The sequence below is a fragment of the Hipposideros armiger genome, unplaced genomic scaffold (genome assembly GCF_001890085.2).
Source record: "Hipposideros armiger isolate ML-2016 unplaced genomic scaffold, ASM189008v1 scaffold_184, whole genome shotgun sequence".
Classification (NCBI taxonomy): Eukaryota; Metazoa; Chordata; class Mammalia; order Chiroptera; family Hipposideridae; genus Hipposideros; species Hipposideros armiger.
In genome coordinates this window covers 684,459-709,328 of record NW_017731534.1, presented here as the reverse complement: position 1 = coordinate 709,328, position 24,870 = coordinate 684,459, and the positions used below count along the sequence as shown (strand labels likewise).

At 38.1% G+C, this 24,870-nt stretch overlaps 1 protein-coding gene and 1 long non-coding RNA gene across 3 annotated transcripts in view; both read right to left on the bottom strand.

Moving 5' to 3' along the window:
- Window positions 1–1,089: 1,089 nt before the first annotated feature.
- On the bottom strand, window positions 1,090–15,166 carry EQTN (equatorin; the record flags this gene model as incomplete). Its single annotated transcript, XM_019652687.1, is given in 8 exon segments — window positions 1,090–1,630; window positions 2,304–2,454; window positions 5,950–6,015; window positions 7,291–7,341; window positions 8,802–8,844; window positions 8,847–8,938; window positions 10,909–10,995; window positions 15,127–15,166. Coding segments are annotated over 8 exon segments (804 nt in total), but the record flags the coding sequence as incomplete, so codon positions are not given.
- Window positions 15,167–15,187: 21 nt separating this feature from the next.
- LOC109388183 (uncharacterized) overlaps window positions 15,188–24,870 on the bottom strand; it is a 22,897-nt gene continuing 13,214 nt past the window's right edge. The window contains exons 2-6 of one of the 2 annotated variants that reach the window (XR_002125157.1): window positions 20,116–23,372; window positions 19,703–19,844; window positions 18,769–18,918; window positions 17,852–18,026; window positions 15,188–15,225 (exon numbers count right to left, since the gene is read on the bottom strand). This is a non-coding gene — a long non-coding RNA (uncharacterized LOC109388183). The other variant, XR_002125156.1, reaches the window with a different exon arrangement.

The window sequence follows — 24,870 nt, the reverse complement described above, 5'->3', positions numbered from 1 at the left end:
GTGGTGGGTGGTGGGGGGGAGGGGGGAGTGAATGATTCTGAAAATGGATGGTAGGTGAAGTGGCACCTGAGTGTAAAGTGTGTGTCTGTCCTCCATGGGGAAGAAGGCTTATAGATACCTAAGCTAGAGGTAGGGAAAACAATTCCCCAGGAGCTGAAAGAATACCTGAGTTAAGGAACCTCCTGCCTTATGGATGTTGGGCCTACCTTGCTACTAAACAACCTCATGTGATTTTTTGTTAAAATTTTGACTATTAACCTTTGCGGATCATGGAGAGAACCTCAGTTTGGAAACTCATCTTAGTTTTGCGTCTCTCTAACGTGTGATCTTAGGCAAGGTATCTGATTTACCTGAGTTTTTGTTTCTTGATCTATAAAAGAAACTTGCCTTTCATAGGGTAGAATTCAATATGATATAATGTGCCAAAGTGCCTAGTGTAGAGTAGGTGAGAATTTAGGAGGGCAATGAAACCTGTTCCAAGTTTTCCCCCTCTTCCCATCCACACATATCCACAAAAGACCTCATATGTGTCCCTATAATCCTTCCAGTGGAAACTAATTCATAAAAAGGAAAAAAATCCCTATTCCATTGGTCTTCTTTGTAAATTGAAATACTCCTGGGATGGTTGGCCGCAGCAGTCACTATTAACTTGAATTAGTCTTTGAGATGCTTTGCTTTTCTTCCAATGGAGCATATTGAGCCTGGATGCTTAGGGGAAGCAAGAAGGAAGGGCCTGTCAGCTCTAAAAGTCCATGAATCACCCTATAAGAAATTATGTGCTAGGACCCCTTCTTCCTTTCTCTTCTTCTGGAACACCACGTTATCTCAAGTGGTTATGGATACTTTAGAAAATGAAAAAAAAATCTTTTTTGTTTTTCTGTTTGTCCTATGAGAGCAGCCCTGATGACTTTTATATAATTCAAGAATGCTAGGTGTCTCTAATATTAATTTAGTTTCATCTCTTGACATGGCACAACTGTTTTGCCAGTAAAACATGAACAGGTGTGTTCTTTTTGCTTTGGGGGTGGGGAGGGGCATAGATTGTGATGATAACCCTGAAAGTCCTCAAAATGCCTCCAGATTAGGTAAATAGATATTTATGTCATTTAAAAATGAACCAGCCTAGAGTGAATACTTTTCATACATCATTTTCCAGGATTATTTTTACTAGATGAGTTTTCCACACCTTAAATTATTTGTTTGTACTGTTTTCCATTAAATAATTTTTATAGCTGAGCATTTTATTGACTATGTCCTCCTTTTAAGATACCAGAAAATTTAAATCTCAGCAGTTTCCAAACCATGACATTAGTGTGAGTCACAAAGAAAGATATTTTTTATGACAAAAGTTTAAGTCTATTCATCAATGCGAACTTCCTCGCTCTGAAGTAAGTGTTGCTCCTCAGTCAAGTACATGTCATCATCTGAGGTTGTGGGAGTCATGTCCATCATTCTAGATTTTGACGTTATTTCTGACTTTCTCAATTCTGAAGAAGTGGTGGCCCAATATGTGCTGCTGTCGGCACTCCTAGAAAAAGATGTGTCTGATATGCCTTCTGATGGTTGAAAGTAGGACAGAGTTGCAAGCTCTGGGTTGATGGAATATTCACTTTCACATTTCTTGTTATAACTGAAAAAAGAAAACATATGTCAAGAGTTGTTTTAAATCATGTACATTCGAAGTTCAACTCACAAAAGCATCCCCAAAATTAAAACAGTGTATGAATCGTGTCCAATATATCGATACTTGATATAACACTATATAAATAAATAAAAAATGTAAGAAAAAAAATATATATGGTCTCAAGTGGCAGGGCATAGGATAAGGAAGTTAGTCAATGGTATTGTAACAGCTATATATGATGTCAGAGGGGTAGTAGCTTCTGGGAGGGAGTTATCACTTTGTGAGGGGTGTAAATGTCTATCATGTTGCTTTGTACACCTGAAACTAATAATAAAAAAATGTTAGCCCCTAAGCAGATATGCTATTTAGAATAGAGTTCACGGCCCTTTTTTTCCAAGGGTATCAAAAAAGGACGCATAGCTAGATTCTATATATCCTTTCCAGTTGACTAGGGTGATTTCTTTCTCTGGATGACTAAAATATAAGATATTGGGGGAAATAAATGTTCAAGTAGGATATTCCCTGAGAGATTGCCCATGCCTCTTTCTGAACAGGGAAAATGGAGTCGACTGAATACCTTCTGGATAAATTAGGGAGTCCTGTTTTCCTAACAATCGATTAGAGAGGAGGTTGAGAGATTCATACATGTTATAGAGACTCCAGGGGTCTGCAGACTTACTTAGTCTTCAGTTTGTACAGCAAGGCACTAGATACTGCCAAGAGGATGACAAAAAGGAAGAGGGTCAGCAATGAGATGACCAGCATAAATTTTAATTTGATATCCTGCTGCTTTGCCAGGTTGTCTTCATTTGTAGCATTCAAATCAGAGCCTGACAGGAAAGAAAGAAAATGCAATGGAAAAGAGTAATACAGCATGTTTTTCTGGAGGAATAAGGATTGCAAAGCAACTGCAGACAAGCCTCTCATCATTGAGAATATTCTTGCTCATGCCCCTACCCTCAGGCAATGCAAAAGAGACGCTATAGGCTACTCCCTATGGCCCAGTGCTCTAAAGTTTATTCATTTAACCTTCACAGCAATCCTGGAGCAGCTGTCCCTAGCTCCATTTTACAGGATCACAGAAGCTTAAGAATCTGTCCATGGCACAGAGCTAGTAAGTGGCAATATCTGGTTTCAAACCCAGGTTACCAGATATTAAAATGTGTATGTAGCAGACGTCCTCTCTGACTAATAAAAACCAGTTCAAAACTCTGAAGAGATTACTATTAAAAATGTGAGGAATTTACACACAAGGGACTCGTCCTTCAAAAAAGGTACAATTTTACTGTTGGGACATGCATTGATTTTTCTTTTACGTTAAAAAGAATGGTGTACCAGGTGCTTTCTCCATGAGGCTTAAGAACTGAATTTGCCATTTTATTACTGAGATCAGACTTACTATACTTGATGTTAAAAAAAGAAATGGAAACTTATTTAATTTTATAAAATAAGTTATGTAATTAAAATCATGTCTGGATTCAGAGTCAAAAGTCGTTTTACTAAATCTACGAGGTCTGACAATTATGTTTGCGAACTCATCCTAGAAAAAAGGCTACATACCTCATTGCTGAATATCACTACAGTCACCTTTGAAGTCACCTTGGGAAGCTATGCACCAACACCAGCGCCTAGTCCACCCTTCAAAGCAATTTTGGAACTGTTTTTCTGGCGTGTCCATCAGAGCTGTTGTCATATTAACCTTGATGTCCTGAATGTCATCAAAATGTCTTCCTTTCAAAATTTCCTTTATCTTTGGATAAAGAAAGAAGTCATTGGGGGCCAGATCAGGTGAGTAGGGAGGGTGTTCCAATACAGTTGTTTACTGGTTAAAAACCCCTTCACAGACAGTGCCATTTGAGCTGGTGCATTGATGTGATGCAAGAGCCATGTATTGTTGGTGGAAAGTTCAGGTCGTCTAACTTTTTCACGCAGCCTTCTCAGCACTTCCAAATAGTAAACTTGGTTAACTGTTTGTACAGCAGGTACAAATTCATAATGAATAATTCCGCTGAGATCAAAAAAGGTTAGCAACATTGTTGCAACAAGTTCGCGAACTTAATTGTCAGACATCATATTAATCAAAATATATCTTTACTGCCAAATTTCATGTTTTTTCTGAATATATAACTGACATAATACACATGTATTTAATGGTGACCATAATGGTGACTTTAAGTGACCATAATGATATTTCTTCCCTCTCTCCCAACATCCTCCCCAAAGTTCCATTATTTTCTAGGTAATGAGTAATGACAAGCTCTCATGTCCATATTCTCTGATTTATAAAATTATAATTGTCTAAAAGTGCAATCTTAAACCAAGTGGAGCGAAATGTGTACAATTGTCAAAGATTGGTATTTTGACTTTGAGCAGATTATTTCATGAATAATGAAACAAATTATGTTAAAATGGGCTGTGTTCCTGAATTGCTTTGCTACTTCCTAAAAGGGTTTTTGTTTAAGAGGTGTGCTTATAGGACATTTTATCAAAGTGATGGTGAAAACTAGAGAAGGATTTGGAATTCCTAACCACTGGGAATTACAGAAAAGCTAACATAAATTTGGACACGGTTTCTCTCTAAGCCTCAGGGGTTTTTTTTATCTGTAAAATGGAGATAATACCAACTTCATGGCGTTGCTGTGTGAGCTGACATAATAATGTATGGTTTAAAGCACCTGGCATGTACTACGTTTTCCATACATCATAGAAAATCAATCATTCTCAATTTCATGACTTGAAAAGATAAAATATTTCTCAAGTGGCATTTGTCATTCCTACATATAGCTCTTCTAAACAAAGAAGACTAACTCCATTTTCTTGAAGCACTGCAAGGCAAGTGGATGTACTTGTCAAATAATCCAGTGCAGAGCTGACGTGACAGGACCTAGATCATCCATTACCAGATGTTATTTCTTTTTCAATGGTTTCTTTGTAGGACAGAGGTTTGGGAGACATTAATATATTACCTTGTCATTAATTTTCCATTCAAACCAGGAGTTCTTGTACTCAGATAAATATAATTAATCCATTAATGGAAAAACCACTGAGGGCCGGCTGAGTGGCTCAGTTGGTTAAGAGCTCGCTCAAGAGTTTGAGCTCTGAGCAACAGCGGTTCGAGTCCCGGCCCGAGCTGAGCAGCCACCGAGCAGCTGCTGAGCTGCCAACAGGTGGCAGGATGGCTCAGCTAAAAAAAAAAAACCAAAACACTGCATTCAGTAGCAGGAATTCTCTCATTCACTGTTGGTGAGAATGCAAAATGGTGCAGCCACTTTGGTAGACACTTTGACAGTTTTTTACAAAGCTAAACATAGTCTTACCACACAATCCAGCAATCATGATCCTTGGTAGTGACCCAAATGAGCTGAAAACCTATGTCCACAGAAAAACCTGCATGAGTGTTTATTAGCAGCAGCTTTATTCATAATTGCCCAAACTTGGAAGTAGTTAAGTTGTCCTTCAGTAGGTGAATGGATAAACAAACTGGTTCATCCCACAATGGAATATAATTCGATGATAGAAAGAAATGAACTATCAAGTATGAAACTATATGGAGGAATCTAAAGTGCCTATTACCAAGCAAAAGAAGCCAGTCTGAAAAGGCTACATACTGTATGTTTCCAACTATATGACGTTCTGGAAAAGGCAAAGCTATAGAGATAGTGAAAAGATCAGTGGTTTTCAGGAGTTGGGGTGAGGGAGGGATGGACAGATGGAGCACGGGACATTTTTAGGGCAGTGAAACTATTCTGTATGATACTGCAATGGTGGACACGTGACATTATACATTCGTCCAAACCCATAGACTTGTACAACATGAAGAGTGGATCCTAATGTAAACTATGGGCTTTAGCCAATAATAATGTATCAATATTGGCTCATAAGTTATGAAAACTGCATCACACCAATGCAAGTGATAATTATAGAGGAAACTCAGCAGGGGGAATATTTGAGAACTCTCTGTACTTCCTGCTCAATTCCCCTGTAAGCCCAAAACGGCTCTAAAAATAAAGTCAACCAATTAAAAAAGAAAACTGCATTCTATATATTATTCACCTGCCTGCTTCCCCATTTGGTCTACCTGTTTCAGGAATAGAAGTTACAAAACTGGAGAATGGAAATAGTCACCTGCACTATGGTAACAAGGACAATGCTTAGGAACAGTAGCTTTCCTAAAACAGTCAACGTCCTCTCTAATGTGGTGTTAGCCACCACGCTACCCTCTTACATACACTACACCTTTACTAGGGAAAATAGTATCACCATGCAGACACTAAAACATGTGCCAGTATTTATGTGTTCATTTAATTGAAGTATTTTGTTCTTACTTGGAATTGGGTGAAATAATTGATCTTTTTCTTCTCCACTTTCCCCAGTTGGTGTTCCATTTATAGCTGTTAAAATAACAAATTGGTGTTATGATAATCAAATTCACTTACTAAAATTGTGTGTGTGTCTGTGTGTGTGTGTAATATACAGTTTATTGTCATTGTTCATGGTAGTTATTTTCTATAAAGTCACATGAACACTGAATTGGTAAATACTGAGCTGCTGCTCCCAGGGCAAACTCAGGGTTAGTTTCCTGTGAGCCTCTGGTCATAGCATTTCCATCAACCAATCACCATAGAACCTTGTTTTATGGGTGTTTCTGTTTAAAGGCACTCTATTTGAGCATATATGGCTGATTCATTATATTGAACTCAAAGCCAACAGCACTGTAACTCATGTCTAAACAAAGCTCAGCTAACACACGTTTTCTCCATAAGGGACATCACAGACTCTTGTGCTTTGAACCACTAGCCAGCATTGTAATACTATACTTGGGGGGGGCGTGTAAACAGCACAATCACCAACAGAAAGCACAAAATCCACGTAGCACTAACTAGACCATGAAAAGGACACTTATTTACAGTAGGAGAGCTGAAGAAAGAAAGCAGGATGCCTTGTTCTGCCTTAGCTGGGAAGGTGAACGGCAGACAATTAAAATTTTTGGCTTCTCTGAGTATGTCCGCAAATGACTGCAAAAGTGCTTCAAGTGGTGATTTGGGGGGTTACAGATAAATTTTAGATGGTAAATTCTCAAATACAGAATCTGCAAATAATGAAGATGGGCTGAATATGGTATATATTTCACATTTATAATGCCCACATATACGTGTGTGATTTATACACATTTACACATGTGCATCTTTATATGATATACACAGTACATTTTATACATGCATACACATATATGACATACACATTACATTGAAATGCATGCTTATATATTTATGATATATACATTAATTTTAAGCATGCATATACAATATTTTGATATGTGTTTTGCATTTATTCAGGCATCTCCATGTGCTTATGTGCATACTGCTTCCAACACAAAGAGGGACTATACTGGGCAAGAGACTTATTGAAAAATTTTAATCATAAATAAATTGAATGATTGGATTGCAACATTTGTAGAAAGATAAAACTTTTGGGAGCAGAATCAGAAAATGCGTGACACTTGTTTCACTTTCTGGGTTTGCTTTGCATTTGTTATTGCATGTGATGATGGCAGCAAAATGTTGCCATTAATTCGTAGTATTAGAACTATTTACACCGGTCTTGGCTTTCTTACATAAGACTTTAGAAAAACAAAACATTTCCCCGGCTACCTGCTATGAGTTTACCTTTAGCTAACATTGTCCAAAATGCAGGCTCATTTGGACCCTGAGTTGATTCTGTTTAAAAAAACAAAATAGAACAGGATAACATAATAAGGTAATTTGGCTTTAGTAAACTTGTGATAGAGAATATTCATTCATTTGTTTGTTAGTCATTTAACAGTTATACCTTGAGCTCCTACCATGTGCCAGATCTTGAGGTTGGCACTAAAGTTACAGAAGTGAACAAGACACAGGTCTGAATGCTCAAGGAACACACACTCGATTTTGAAAGCAGACACCAACACCGCTGTTAATTATGTTGTAGGAATAAGGAGGGTTTTAAAAGAAATGCACAGGTGGTATGCACAGAGGGATTCAATTCAACTTGCAAAAGCTGGAAACCCTTCGAAAGGGAGATGATGCTTCAGTATAGGTTTGGAGGACTAGAAATTGTTTGCCAGGCAAAGAGGCGAGGGAAAGGTGATTCCACTGTGAGCAAACTCAGAATCGTGAGAAGGTTCCATAAGCTCATGGAGCTTCACATAGTGTGGAGTGAAGAATGTGGGCGGGGCATGTGACCAGACATGAGGCTGGAAAGTTCAGTGGTAAGATCGTTTCAGACTTGAATGCCTGGTTAAGAAGTTAGACTATGACCCCAAATTTAAGTAGTGAAACTTAAATTTTTACTGATAAAATGATATACTCCAGGTATAATTATAGTGTTTTAACTGTAATACTTTGAATACTTTGTTCAAAGGGTTCTTTAGTATTTTCTTCTTCACTTTTAGTGAATTAAAACTTTAGTGTAAAGTACTAAAGATATGGAAGAAGAAAAATACCAGGATGATCAGATTTCTATTTTCAAATAGATCAAGAAAGTGACTAAGGTTTTTATTTTTAGTAGTGTTACAGGTGCAAATGAATTCATAGTAATCATATTAGGAACATACTTGGATTACATAAACTGGAGAAAATAGGGTTTCGTGTAATGACAGGTCCACTGTCTTCAATTAGACCACCCATTCAAGACCTTAGAGGAGAGCCATCCTGTATTGTTACGGTTTCACAAATACGTTATGAGGAACAATATTCTTGGCAGAAAAGTAAAACGATGATTTCGATTTTGCAACCTCTCACTACCAACCCTCCCCACCCCAAATAATCTCAGGAAACACTAATAATTGACTCTATGCAGAGGAAAAAGTTTATTCTTCAAGCAGGTAGAAATGTTTGTGGACTTATTAAAGGTTATGTTAAAATGTCTGAAATATTTATATAAATATAAATTTATATTTATGCATATATTTACATATGAAATACAAATATATACATTTATATACTTATGTAAATGTAATACAGTTTATAAAAGTGCATTTTGAAAAGAGCTCATTTCCTACCCCTTGTCAGATACATCTGAAAAATGACTTAGATTTTCACTGTTTAAAAGATTTTTACAGTGACTTTAAATTGTAGCAGTACAAATTCTTTAAGCATGCTATTACTTTTTGAAATAGAGTAGTGAAACAAATTTTTACTCATATAATGATATGCTCCAGGTATGACTACAGTGTAGTAACTTTAATACTTTGTAAAGGATTTTCAGAGGATTCTTTAGGATATTCTTCACTGGGTTTTCCAGTAGGTGATGTAGTTGTTTCATTGATGAGTTTATCTAGGAAAAGGGATAATGGATTATCAGCATTTGAAAACACTGACGCAACATCTGTGATTATGTATATTTTTAAGCTAAAAAAAAAAAGTGGAACAAAGAAAGGGAGAAAGGAAAAAAACCAAAGAGAAAAATGTTGACAATTTTTTGAGATAACTTAAAGGAAGGGAAAGAAAGAATCAAGTTTTTGTGATAATGGGCTGCCTGAGGTGGGATTCATATGCCTATGCTTTGCAAGACAGAAGGAAAGCTGGGAGCATGGCACCACAAGCCTCCTTTAGAGGTAAGGAAGATCTGTTGGATTAGATACATTGTTTCAGATGGTTCCTGCACAGGCCTTGAAGGGATACTATCAGCCCAGGGCAGCTTGGGTGCTGGTCACTGTAATCACATGAAAAGGGAGGCAGCATTGGTGTCCTTGTAAATTGGAAACATATGCATGTTTACGACTCAAAGCAGAGCTTTGGATATAAAGATTTGGGGCTACAAATAAAGGATGGGCAGGCCTGATTTTACTACACATCTCATTCTATAATGTGTCCATCTGGAGGTATGTTGGGAAGAGTGTATTTGTGGACAGTTACGACTGGAGGACCTTATTTCCCACCAAGAAGTTGGCCTGGAATTTCAGTTATTGTTGCCAAAGGCAGGAGCCAGTAATGTTCCATATGCAGTCCAGGCAGTCCCACCATAGGAGGAGTCCTCCTGAGAGGCAGAATGAATTCAGACTGAGCCTACAAACAACACCATTACAGGTATCTTGTGGCAAGAAAGGGTGGAAAAGAGAACCTGTTTCCGGAAACAGTTGACACTGATTCCGGCAGGACTGGAAAAATTGGTAAGGAATCCTTAAACTCTGCTCTGCAACTCTCTTACTCTATTTTGGAGAAAAGTGGACTGCCTCAGCTACCCAACTTGTCCTCAGAATTTTAGGGACTAACAGAATTGTTAGTCAAAACTATTCTGGAGATTTCATTCTCCTTCAGGGGCTTGCTGCTTCCTCTATAATGTCCCATCCATGTCAGCATGTCTCCCTCTCTCAGAGCCCCATTTAAAATGGCAACAATTTATCTCAACCCAACTTTCTTTGAGGATCCTTTGGGGGCCTGAACTGCGGTAATAGAAGTTAGGGTTTATTATCTCTTCCATGGATCCCATGGTCCTCAATAATCCATCTTTAAAGGGAATTTGAGGTACCTGCTCTGTTTTCTTAAACAGACTCTCTGTGTCTTGTCCCAAACAACTCAAGATGTTTCTTGCTTGGACAAGCAAAATTCCCATGAGTCATTTGTCTAATCAACGTATGCCCTTGAAATGTCCCTATCTCATTTACGTCCCAAGGTTTGAAATTGCTCAAAATAGTCCATTATTGTCAAGTAGCTTTATGAATAATTTGGCATTACTAAGTCTGGCTTTTACCAATATTGAAATTGCCATAGCCAGAAACACTCTCTCTTCCCTGTTTACTTTTATTCTCTTTTCCTTCTGTTTTATGCTTGTGTGTTTCACAGATATGAGCTGTTGACAGGTCAAGGTGAAAGATGTGTTATATATACTTTGGTGACTTTTAGTGGCCTCCAAAGTCACATGCTGGCAACACTTTTATCTATGAAATAGTTACGCTTGGTGGAAAGATGCAAAAAAGTAAATAAGCATTTGAAGCTGAAGGTGTAATGCAGAAAAGAATAAAAATGTGGGCCTAAGAAAGATGTACAATGTTCTGTTCTGGAGTCCTACATTTAGTTATTTTTAATATTTCCATGCAAACCAAAAATATGAGACTAAGAAATGTAAGACCCTCCTTGCCTTCTGAATTTATCAGTGCAATAGGCATTGAGCCTCCTTATATAGAAAGTAAGACTTCTGATATCAGCTCCACTAAGAGCTTTTCCTATCCAATACTCTTTAAGTGCTGTTTTCAAGTCTTGCTTTAAGGGCTTTTCATATTTGCAACAGTGCTTTTCAGTACTTACAGTTTCTTAGAGCAAAATTCAGATCAGTTGTTGCTCTCACGGATATTTCAGACTGGGTGCCATTTGGATTTTGTGTTGTGAACACATCTGAAAATATAAGATCAAAGTTCTCAGCAGCTAGCTAAGTCACTTCTTGTTCCTTTACATTTTTCTGCATCTGATTTTTTTTCTTAAAATATATGCACTGAATAATTGCAAGAAAATAATAATAAAGTATTTGAAATCTACAAAATAAGGAAGTGAGGCAGAGGTTAAAATTACATGGAGAAAAAAGCTAAACTAGTTTCCTTTTGCTAAATGACTCTTGCTGAGATGAAATTATTGAGGAATTTGTGGAAAAAACACATATTTAAGTCCATAATAGGTGCTGAAGTAGATTTGTAGATGTGTAACATTATCACTGTTTGTATTGACATTACAAAAGCCAAGTAAGAAGGATTCTTTTGCCCTTTAACCTTCTGTTAGACTATGTAACAGTTCAGCTTAAAAAGCTATGCTTCGATAACAATCAAGGTCTCCCATGTACATTCACATTTACATATGCACATAAAGAATCCTGATCTTAAGAGTTGTCAGTGGGGTTGGTTGCAATTCAAACCTAATGGACATATCTACCTAATCAGAATCAAAGTAAATAGGATCAAGATGGCAGACTGAACATACATACACATCTTCTCTTTTCAAAATCTCATAAAATGACAGAAAACTTTATACACACATGAATGTATATGTGTTTAATACATGCGTATACACACACACACATCAGTACTGTTAACATATAATTTTTGAGAAATTTCTGAGCTTATCTATGGAGAAAAAAAATGGAAGTCACAGCCCAACATGTATATGTTGTGAAAGTATAAAAATTAAAACGCTGGTATTTTTGCAGGGAAAGACAGATCAAAGAAACAATAAAAAGATAGCAATTAGCTGAATTTCAAATGAGAACTTAGATCATACTAAATCTGAGTTTCACATTAGTAGGAAATTGTTATTAGACACTTGGTGATCCTCCTTGAAAAATATAATCTTTTAAACATATTTTATGCCATATACAAAAATAATTGAATTTAAGACCTAAGAGTTAAAAACAAAAAACATGAATCTATTTTAAAAAGCTAGGAAAATAATTTAATATCTTGAATTAGATAAGACCTATCTAAGCAAGACACAAAACGCAGAAATTGTAAAGGAATTAATAAAAAATTAATTTTATAAAATTTAAACATTTCTTTGTGATTAAGATACCTAAACAGGTATAAAGATAAGCAACAGGGCCGGCCGAGTGGCACATTGGTTAAGAGCTGGCTTGGGACGCCAGAGGGCCCCGGTTCGGATCCCACATATGAGGGTCAGTGACACTGCCCTCTACAGCTAAAATGGTGAACAACAGCTCAACCTGGAGCTGGGTTGCAGTGAGTCGATGGCTGGGCCGCAGCCCCTGCTGCAGTGGGTTGCCGTGGGCTACAGTGAGTGGCCAGCAGCCAGCGTGAGCAGCCCTCCAGAAGCCGGCGACTGATCTGCCCCGCCCGGGGAAGAGCGCAATGATGGCCCCAACTTGGGCCAGTGGAGCAATATCCTCCACAACTAGACTGAAGAATAAAAAGGACAGCAATTGTCTGTTCCCCTTCCCCCAATTCCCCAGTGCTGTTCCCATCCTCTAATTCCCCAATAAAAATCTTTAAAAAAAAAATAAGCAACAGCCTGGGAGAAAATACTTGTTACTTTTACCATAGACAAAAATATTAATATATGAAATATTTTTTAAAAAGCCCCTACAAATAAATGAAAATACAGTCTAATAGAAAAGTAAGCCAAGGATAAGACCACACAAATCACAGCAGTGGAAATTAAATGACCAATAAATACAGAGAAAAATACTCAACTTCACAGTAATCAGAGTGAAAATTAAAACAGTAATGAAAATTTCTTAGTCACAAAATATAATTAATACTATTCATTGTAGGTGAGACTGAGGAGCATTCGTGGGGAATGTAAATTGGTAGATGCTTTTTTGGAGGACAGTTTGTTGGTTTCTATCAATATTTTAAAAGATTTATCCTTAACTCAACAATTCCAGAACTTGGCATCCATCCAACGAGAGATAGACCCAGAGGTACTTGAGAAGAACGTACAAAGGGAAAACTGCTCATAATCTAATTCTTTATAAGATAGTAGAGAAATTATGGAACATCACTTTATGCAATATTATGTATTCACTAAAAAGGAGGTAGATGAGAAAGGAACTCCAGAGTTGTTAAATGAGAAAAATAAGTCATACTACAATTCTTTAGTATGCCCCCTTTTTGTTTTTCATATAAATGTGTGTGTGTGTGTGTGTGTGTGTGTGTGTGTGTGTGTGTGTGTGTGAGGAAGATTGTTTTTCTTTAAAGTAATCATCAGGCTCTTGATGTATTTACCCTCTGGATAATTCAAAATAGAGGTACACCATTTCACACACAGTAGAGGCAGCCTGATGGTGGATAGATTAGATACCACTCCAGATTCTGTTTTTTAGTGGCTATGAAACCTGGCAGTTGACCTCTCTAAGCATCAGGGGTTTTTTTTTTTCACCTATAAAAGAGGGATAACATTTCATCAAAGAAAAAATTGAAATACAATTTATGTATTATAGTTTTTAAAGTACTTGAGTGTATATGTATATTTCTTGATTGTATTTCTGTTTTTCTTTGATTCATGTTAATGAAGATCTCAGAATAATTAGATTTAAACTTAATTGAAAAGAATTAAAAAAAATTGGGGAATTGGGAGAGGGGAACAGTGTTGGGGAATTGGGGAAGGGGACCAGCCGAGTTGTTCTTCAATCTTAGTTGTGGAAGGTGCCAGTAGCCATCTGGCTGCCTGTCAGCAGCTCGTGGCCTCTAAGCTCAAGGTGCTGTGTTACAATCTTAGTTGCAGATGGGCATAGCCACCATCTCATGTGGGAGTCGAAGCAGCAGCCTTGTTGCTAAGAGTGCACTCTCTATCCACTGAGCCATCCAGGTGGCAGCTCAGCTCAAGGTGCCGAGTTCAGTCTTAGTTGTGGGTGGGCATAGCTCACCATCGAACAGGCAGTCATGTTGTAAGGAGCACGTGCTCTCACCAGCTGGGCCATCCTGCCACCTGTTGGCAGCTCAGCAGAATCCTGCCACCCGTTGGCAGCTCAGCAGCAGATCAGCTCGGGTGCAGCATCACTGGCCCATGTGGGAATCGAACCAGCAGCCCTGTTGCTCAGAGCTCACGCTCTTAAGCTAACTCTTAACTAACTGAGCCACTCGGCCGGCCCTTGAAAATAATTTTTAATAAAAGTTTCTTATGAACTTTTCCATTTTAGAATGATGGACCTTATATGGACATGGACAAAAAGCCCATATGAACTAAAGTTTAATGGACTTTTCAAACATCTCAAAGTCATGTTGGTATGGGTTAAATTTTGTCCCACATGCCCCAAAAAAGATATGTTGAAGTCAACCTCCAGAACCTCAGCATTCGACCTAATTTGGAGATAGGGTCACTGAAGATATAATTAGTTAAGATGAAGTCACACTGGAGTAGGGTGGACTGCTAATCCAATATGAATGGTATTCTTTGTGAGAAGAGGGAAATTTGGACACAGAGACCCAGGGAGGACGCCATGGGAAGATGGAGGCAGAGACTAGAATTGTGCTGCTACAAGCCAAGGAACGCCTGGGTCTACCAGAGGCTGGAAGAGGCAAGGAAAGATCCTTCCCTAACGGCTTTGGAGAGAGCATGGCATAGTCAAAACTTTAACGTTGGATTACTGGCCTCCAGAACTGTGAAAGAACAAATCACAAATTTCTTTTGCTTTGAGCCACCCAGTTTGTGGTACTTTGTTCCCGCAGCCCTAGGAAACCCATACACGTCTCCAAATAAATTTTGGTTAACTCACCAGAGAATTAAGTCAATTGTTACTCATGTGAATAAATAACCACAATGCTACAATGAACCCTATGTTAATTATGGACAATCACCAAGAGAACTTTGTTAAGCTTCATAACATCTCATAAAAAAGTTGTAGGAAATAAGTATGTCATTGTACACACTGAAACGTCTATAAGGTGAATTAAGATTTAAGATGTAGAAAATGAAATGACTTTTTATTTAAAAAATAGGTTTTTTAAAAAGAGTTAAAATAAATCAAACTAATATAATCAGTTTTCGTATATGTATGTATCGCTATTAGCTTTAAAGACTTACATTGTTTTATATCTTTATAATGATTGTCATTTTTCTCATTAGCAGGTATATTATCTTTAATTTCTTCCTCTTTATTTTCTTCAATTTCCATATCAGACTCTGAAAAAAAATATGACATACCATAGAGCAAACATATGTTGATTTCTTTTACTACTTTCTTTTTCTAACTGTATATTTTTTTCCCACAAAGGATTTGAGGCAGAGATTTAAATTCTAAATTATACCCTACTTCCAACAATAAACTTTATATCATCCCATAGAAACTTTCCACATTCCAATTTTCTAGGATAATGGGTCATCTTTCTTATCTGTTATTTCTGTGAAAGCTTTAAATGCTTACTCACCTTCATTATTGGGAGTCACATCACTAATCTCTGAGGAAAAGACCCCAGATAAAAAAATATACAACATAAAATTCATTGGGACGATGTGATTTATCCAGTAATGTACTGTGTCTCCTCAGAGTTTCCTTTCTGTTGGCTAGCAGGTCCTATAACTACCTAGAACATTATGACATCGATGCCAAATGGAGCTCAGAATACTGGGGAGGAATTTCCAAAAGCTTTGTGACTCAGTTTGATGTCTATTTTATCTTTGGTACTTTGATGGTTTTTAATTTGTAAAAAATAAACCTTTATAAGATTTTCTTTGAAAATTAAAAACTATGTTCTCATGAAATAATGTGAATTATTGGTTCCTGGATTTTATTTTATTAAATTAAAAAATTCAATTACAGTTGACATTCAGTATTAGTTTCAGGTGTACAGTGTAGTGTTTAGACATTTATATAACTTATGAAGTGATACCTTGATAATTCTCCTGGACTTTAAAAAACCATTAATATTGTTAATAATAAATAAAATGAGAACAGACCTTTTTGGTTTCAAAGCATTACCACATTGTATGTTCTTTTGGATAACTGAAATCAAAATGTCTGTTAAAAACTAATCAGAGATATCAAAATTCAATCTACATGCCCTCCAAATTCTGGTTCATGGGATATCTTAACAGTAATTCTTTAGGAAAAGTTTTATGAAATTCTCCCTTTTTGGGGTTTTAAGACCTATATTCTTTATGAAACATAAAATATTTGTTTCGCTTAAAACATTTTTACAACGAAACCCATCTTTTACCTCACGTACAGATTGAGAAAATTATCTAATATTTAGTGAATCAAAAGAGGACTTTGGTATAGATATTATTATCTCTATAGTTCTCATATAATGACTCAGATGATCAGCAATAAAGACAAAAAATCAAATGGACACTATCACTGATATGGCTCTCCATGATATTAAAGGATCCACTAACTTTCCCTCTTTCAATTGAAATTATTGTTGAGGCACTTTTTCTGATGGGATGGACGCCTGTTCTTGACATTGGAACCAGGCAGGCTCCCTTTCTGTGTGATCTGGCCACTGCTTAACTCTCCTGTGGAATCTGTGCCACACGCCGCCTCCCCGTGGGGGCCCCAGCCACACGGGTGCTCTTTCAGCCCCTCACATGTGCCATCCTGTTCGTGCCGAGGGTCTTTCCCCATGCTGTCTCTTTGCTTGGTGTGCTCTTTTCCTTCTACTTGCTTGGCTAACTCCAGATAAACCTGAAGGGATAAGCCTACATGTTAACTCCCCTAGGGGAGCCTTTTCAGACCCAATACTAGGCCAGGGTTCTCCTGTTTTTATAGTGTCTTGAGCTTATCCTTAGGGGACTCATAACGATCATAAGGAATTTTTTGCCTGTTGATTTGCTTCTTGACAGTTTGCCCTTGTTAGAATATAAGCTCTGTGAGACTCTGCGTATCTTGTTTACTGCTGGATCTTCAGGCCCTAGCACATAGTAGGTGCTACAATGAATGTTGGGGAGAAAAATGTGAGAGGCTCATTCATAAGTTTTATAGGACTGTTTCTTGTCACAATCCATCTTACAAGCTGAAGGCCTAAGTAATTTGGGGACTAAATTGGCAAAAGGCCATCCTAATAAAAACTGATTGAGACTTGCATGACAGACCTGGTAGGATTGTCCCGTCCTGTCCCTGTTCCATCAATGGAATAAAGAGAAACTGGAAATGAACATTAGGACCTGGTTCTTACAGACCTGCCCACTCTGCTTCTTTGTGTTGTCCTTCCACACGGTGAGGGCATCAGGTGGTAGAGGTGAGGCGACATAGAACCACAGATGTATAGTTTATTCTTTACACTGACATCACACTACACAACAGGTCTGCAGAACCCAAGAAGTCCTGAGAACGTCACCCATTTAATACATAACTACAATTCTTTCTCCTATGATCTAATCCTTTATCTGCTACACAAACCCCTCCCAAATTCCTCCCAGACAGTTTTGCTCTGCACTGACTTACTGTTTACTTTGCACATATGTGCTTTTCCACGTGATAATGTCATTCTAAACATGGGAAGAGGTCCTATTGTCAGGGCAACCGAGGGCAGTGCTTGCTCAGCTCAGGCTCTGCTGAGACCACAGACTCCTGCTTTGCTCTTGGCTCATCTCTCTTGTGTGGTTGCAAGTAGGTCCGTATTCTGCAGCTGTCTGTCCTTTTGCTCCAAGCCCTGATGACAAATACTCATGCTTCTGAAGTAATTCACTTTATAAATTCCTATAACTAAACTCTATGCATTCCCTTCTTTCAGCATAAGATACGCCCCTCCAAGTTACACTGCAGAATAGTTGTGCCAGCTCCACCCAGGAAAGCCTAGCTAATCCTTACCTTATCCTGGTTTCCCTTCCAGCAGCTCAGTCAAATGAGCATCTGGTTTCTCAAAAGCTGCCACATCCCTTCCCTGATGCCGTGAAAGGGCCAATACCAGGAGACACAGTATTCCCCCGCCGTTTATCTGCTGTTTTACTTTCTGTGGTTTCAGTTCCCCGTGGTCAACTGTGGTCTGAAAATATTAAATGGAGAATTACAGAAATAAACAATTTATAAGTTTTAAATTGCACACCGTTCTGAGTAGTGTGATGAACTATTGCCTCATTTTACTCCAATCCATGCATGGGAGATGCGAATCATCCCTTTGTCCAGCATCTCCTCGTTGTGTACCCTACCCGCCTGTTAGTCACTTAGTCGCCATCTCAGTTAGAGTGACTGTGATGGTATTGCCATGCTGGTGTTCAGGTAACACTTATTTTACTTAATAAGGGCCCTAAAGTCATTCACATAACTTTTATTATGGTGTATTATTTTACTTGTAATTTATTATTAGTTATTGTTAATTTCTTACTGTGCTTCATTTTTAAGTTAAACTTTATCATAGGTATTATGTCTAAGAAAATCATACCATATACAGGATTCTGTACTCGTCACAGTTTCAGGCATCCACTGGGGGTCTTGGAGCACATACCCCACAGGTAAGGGAGGACTCTTGTACTTGTCTTCCTTGGAAGATTAAGTCTGGTTAGGAATGAAACTGTTTTATTGGATAATTGGAAGGTGTGAATCCCTCTGAATCAAAGGCGCACGAGCTCTCCTGTTCCTCTGACTGTTCTTACCTTCGGCAGTCAGGCTGCATTCCCCAGACAGTGGCCTCGTTACCACCTGCGGCAGGAGCAGGGAGCCCATGTTTCCTCCCTTTGACCCATCAAATTGATGACCATAGCTTTCACTGGCATTTTCATCAGACTCACCCTATCTATGCTGTGAAGAAAGCATTCATTTCATCTTGTATACTTTCCTCATCATTGCCTTCCAAGGTTCCTTTGGGCTTTTCAGGGGCAACTAATTTTATGATCCTCATGGTGAAAGAAGCTTTGTCCCCAGGGTAGCAGGTGAACATTCTAAAAGGATGAATAATTTTTTTTTAATAAATAAAATGTGAGTGCTGGAGGGGACATAACATAGTTATGAGGCTGGACAATTAAGTTCACGAACTCATCCTAGAAAAAGTGCTGCATACCTCACTGCTGAATATCACTATGGTCACCTTTGAAGTACTCCCCTTGGGAGGCTACGCACAGGCGCCAGAGCCTAGTTTACCCTTCAAAGCAATTTTGAAACTCTTTTTGCTGGAGTGGAGAGCGGTCATCATATTACCCTTGATGTCCTGAATGTCATCAAAATATCTTCCTGTTTCAAAATGTCTTCAATATTTCTTTTATCTTCGGGTAAAGAAAAAAGACATTGGGGGCCAGATCAGGTGAGTAGGGAGGGTGTTCCAATACAGTTATTTGTTTACTGGCTAAAAGCTCCCTCACAGACAGTGCCATGTGAGCTGGTGTATTGTCGTGATGCAAGAGCCATCAATCATTGGCGAAAAGTTCAGGTTGTCTAACTTTTTCACGCAGCCTTTTCAGCACTTCCAAATAGTAACCTTGGTTAACTGTCCAGTGGGTACAAATTCATAATGAATAGTCCCGGTGATATAAAAAAAGATTAACAACATCGTTGCAACAAGTTCACAAACCTAATTGTCAGACCTTGTATGTCCTCTTGATAGAGCAGGGGCTCTGGAGACTGATTGCCTGGGTTCAGATTCCAGCTCTACCACTAACCAGTCACATGATCTTGAATAAGAAAGACTCTTGTGACTAAACAAATGGGAATAATAACAATAGTATTTACCTCATAAGGTTGTGGTGAAGATTAAGTCTGATAACCCAAGTAAAATACTTGGCAGGTTGCCTAGCACTAAATGAAAGCAGCGACTGTCCCTGGGTGAGTCACCATTGCTCCCCAGCATGCGACTGACATTCAGTCTCCACATCTGCAACAGATTACAGAACAGTCAGTGTCACCAACACTTTTCTTAACAAACAGTTGTGAGAATGGGATGGGAGAGCCCATGTCAAGTACCAAGCACAGTACTTGGCACAAAGTAGATTCTCAGTAAATAAATTCCCAGCCCTTCTTTCCCCTAAAATGCCTTCCCAATTGCCCAAAAGCACACCCATCTGCTCTGCTTCTAGACCTTTCCAGTACAGTAACTCTGGAATCTAGGCACAGGAGAGGAGAGGATATACTCATTTAAAAATTACTTCATTTGTCTTCCCTTCCTCTTGTTAGTGGATGAGAAACTTGAGTCCCTTTCTTCCACATTTCTCTATCCAAGTCACTTTCTGCAGTCACTTAAGAGAGATAATGAAAATTCCAATTAAACAGAATGAGCCCAAGGGCAGCATAATCTTTCTTCTGAATGAACACAGACAACATGGCAATCATTAGCTTGCAGCTCTTAAGGGACTTTCTGGATTTGCCATTTTTTATTTCTTTTATTTCAAACCCATAAGCTCAGAGGGTTTAGCTGAATCCAATGTCCAGATAATGCCCTGCCAGTGCTTAATACCAAAGCTACACCTTATGTTTATCTGCACAACCTTAAAAAGCTTGTGCTAGGGTTGGAAATGTCTTAAAAAATTATTCTTGGGAGTGTGAAATGGGGCTTGCCTTTTGAATAAATTTTCTTTATCTTCCATGGTTCAATAGTTGCTGAATCTAATGGTTCACTATTAAAAAACAAACAAACAACAAACAAACACCCCTACTTGCTCCTCTTTTAACAAATGCTGCCTCCTTCTATGTTCTGTAGTTGAACCTTTTCGTGGACAGCATCCATGAAGCCCTAGGAATGGGAAGATAAAAGTCATTCATTCCCTCACAGCATACTTATTTCATCCCACCTTAAAACATAGACTGGCATTATGTCCTGACATATTAAAGATCCCCCGATGGAACCAGGAACCGGAGAACATTTATGGTCTGCATAACTCTTGGTGACCTGAAAGGATGCTGTACAAGTCAGGTGGATGGAATGGATGTTGCTTTACAATGTAATGTAATTCCTATTTATTTCTAAATTTAGTTTATGGATTATATGCATTAATAAATTTCACAGCTACACCTTGCTCTAGACTCTCGTTGCATATGTCTAATTGTTCATATTTTATATCATGGCTGAAGAATTTTTTTAGTAGAGCAGAAAAATTAGCAAAAATATTAACAGTTCTACAAACCTCTTATTGTCAAACTAAGATCTTCTGCTTTTGGTGATTCTGCTTATTAATTCTTAAAAGTCTGCTTGTTTCCCTACAAGGATGAATAAAATGCATGCTTTTTTCCCATTTCACAGCAAGGAGCAAGACCTAGAAATTTCTTAGGTACTCTTTCAGTTGCTCATAGTACATCCTGCTCCCACCCTGGGTGAGTCCTCCTGGATTTTCAGATTGTCTTCTTGTCTCCCTCCCACTCAGGGACCCTCACACCACTCAACACTAGTCATGCTCACCTTATTGGTGTCCCCCAGTTAGATCCATTGTCCCACTCATCTCTGGTCCAGGGTCCACTTTGTACTTGTGAATGCACATCTTGTGAATAGAAATACTTTATGATCTCACATGGACTAATCAGAGGAGTGCTAATGCAACCAAGTTAACAAATAACCAGGAAATAAACTGAAGCTGGATTGCTGCACCATGTGGAGCCCATGTCCATAGACAGAGACATGATTGGCAAGAGAGCCCAATGCCTAGTGGATGAAGGTGATCCCCACGGTTAAGCATGAGGACTCTTGCATGACTTTAAATCCCAGCTCCATCACTTCCTTGTTTGTGACTTGGGGCAAATTACTTAATTAACCTTGACTCTACAGTGGCGATAAACATAGATAACCAACCTCATGGGATTGTCATGAGCATTAGATGAGATTATCTATGTAAAACGCTTTGAATGTACTTAATCTGCAGTACGTACTCAATAAACGTATGCTTTTGGTGTATCATCAAATTGATATCATTATTATACATTGCTTTTAACTAATCTCTCTGATAGCATAACTTAATTAGGCACCTATCATGTGAATTCATTCATTTATTCATCGAAGGTTTATTGAGCAATCTACCATGTGCCAGACCCTCTCTTCTAAATGCTTGGAATACATCAATAAACAAGATAGACAGAGATCTCCGATGTCATGGAATTTATATTTCTAGAGCCAGACTATAAACACTGAGCCTAATAAATAAATTATATAATATAAATGCTAGGAGGAGAGGAAAATTTGAGCAGAGGAAGGATTGTGAGTCCATGTGGGCAGGTGCAGTCAGCGGAGACCTCATTGAGAAGGTGACATTTGAGCAAAGACTTCAAGGAGGAGGAGTTAGCTGTGAGGCCATGGGGAAGGATTTCCAGGCAAGGGAACAGCCAGTGGGAAGGCCAGAAATGTGAGTGTGCCTAGTATGTGCGAGGTCAGCAAGGAGGTGGTGGTGGTGGTGGGGGGGGTGAAATGGAGGGATGAAGGGGGAGCTCAGGCTTTTATTCTGAGTGGAAAGGGTAGTGTTGCAGTTTTTTGAGCAGAGAAGGGGCTATATTCTCATCCATGGATAGGGCAGAGGTGTGCAGCCCAGTTCCTTTCATTTCCAGCCAGTGTTAAAAAGCCTCGGCATCTTTATCAAGGTTTTGCCTTGACCACAGGCTCAGGTGGGGCAAACGTCCCTGTTGTAGCTTCATGTGAGTCCTTCTAACCAAGACAAGCCCTACGTGAAATCATTAGCCTTTAGACACATATTAGGTCACAATTTAAGAACTTTCTAAATGCTGCTTCCTCTTGTGGAAGACAGCTTGTAGTTTTTAGCAATCCCAAATACATCCTTATAGAGGCATATATATCCCAGAGAATAGTTTTCCAAAATACTGTTTCTGAGTTAATAAACATAGGATTTTGTTGATATCTTTTCCCTCCACAGTCTATATATTTTTTGAAAATGCTTACTGTTTGCTTACCCTTTGCTGATTTGATAATATGTGAGGCCATGTCTCAATCATATGATATAATTTATTCTGGAGCAGACAGACATTCAACTTAATTTAGTATGCAGTAATACAATTATAAACTCGAAGTTTAGCTAGATTAAATAGGATTTCTTCATTTAGTTATTAACTTATTAAGTACTGGAAATTTTTGCCTGGTTTTTGTCATCATGAAAACTCAGATGATGAATGCTGCATTAAAATATGAGACATTTCAGTTAAAATAATATTCTGCTAAAATCTACTTTACAATGAAGAATAAAATTCAGATAACATATATTATTTTTATAGTAAATGACATTACCATTGCTTTTCAATGACATTTCTTTATCATTTTGGTCAATGTGGCAATGAAATTTGCTTGAAGCAGAGCTGAGAATTTAGGATAACTGAAAGATTGGATAGGTTTAATGATCAGCTTAGCGTCCATGGAAAATAAGTTGCTCATGGTAGTATCAATTTTGCTGTTCTTCACTGCAAGATGAAGAACCTATTTATTAAAGAAATAAATGGAGCACACACAACACACACACAAACGACAGAATAAATGATGGTTATGTGTCTTTTATTTGTGACATTTGAACTCTTAAACTTACATAGAATTGATTTCATAAATATCCTTTAGTTTTATCTTGCTTTACTAATTGATAATTGATTTAATTGTGTTAGTCTGTTCTTATAGTCAAATCCTCAATTTAATCACAAACAGAACTAAAAATACGGTAATCATGTTTTCCTAATACAATTAGAAAAGATACTGGAAAACTTTGAAATTAGAACACTAAAAGCTAATAACAGCTTACTTGTCAGATTAGAACTGGACTCTTCACTCTAAATGTTACAAAAATTCTTATTTATTCATTACAATTTTCTGACCCAGAATAACCTCCCAGTGGGAAACAGCCTGTTATAAAAGTTTTCTGATATATATTTTTAAAGCGGGAACCCCCCTCCCACCCGACAAAACTATTATTTCCAAGACATACTTTGTTTGGCTAATTCTAAGAGAGAATCACCTATTTCATTAAGGACCAAAAATGATCCCCAAACAGATGACAAACAGTATTATCCAAGTGACACATCTGAGTCCTTTTAGTGATTTTTGCCTCTATACGTATTTCTGTAAGACATAGACATACTTTTCCTATGATATATATCTCACAGTGTGATGCCTAAGGGGTATGGATCTAATGTAAGGTTAGAGACGACAAAAAGTGATGTGCTTTCATCAATGACCAGAATGATGGATTGGCATAAATCATCACAAAAAGATGAGCAGATTCTATCCAAGTCCCTTAATGCTTTGCCAATTAAAGAGGTGTTTAAAACACAACAAAACAGTGTAGTCATGAGAAATGTTAAAGGCAGGAAGGAAGGAAACTCAAGACAATAAATCAAAATGGTTATGTATAATATAGATAAGAATTTAGTGTGGACAAATATAATAGAAAGTTTATAAATGTAAAAAATAAACAGGACTTAGTAAAGACACAATATAGTTCGGAGAAAACATGCAATAATCTCTTACATGTTCACTGTTGCTTGCATCCATAATGCAGTGACATGAAGAGCTTTGGGAAGGTTTCAAGTTGGGCTGCACAATTGTGAGCAATGGAGCAACGAGACTTCCAAGGGAATTTTGCCAATGGGAGAACGCTATAGGAAAAAAGGCTGAAGGACAACTGGTAAGGACCTTTAAATACTTAATGAGTGTCGAATAAAGCTCTCATGTTTTTACTCATTCTATAGTCTTTGGATCTTTCTTTTTTTTTTAAGATTTTATTGGTGAATTGAGGGGGAGGGGAACAGTGTTGGGGAATTGGGGAAGGGAAATAGTCAAGTTGTCCTTCAATCTTACTTGTGGAGGGCGCAGCTAGCTCAGCTCCAAGTCCAGTCGCATCGGGCCGCCCATCAGCAGCTCCCGGCTGCTCAGCTCAAGGTGCCGTGTTCAATCTTAGTTGTGGGGCGGGGGTGAGGGGCAGGTAGAG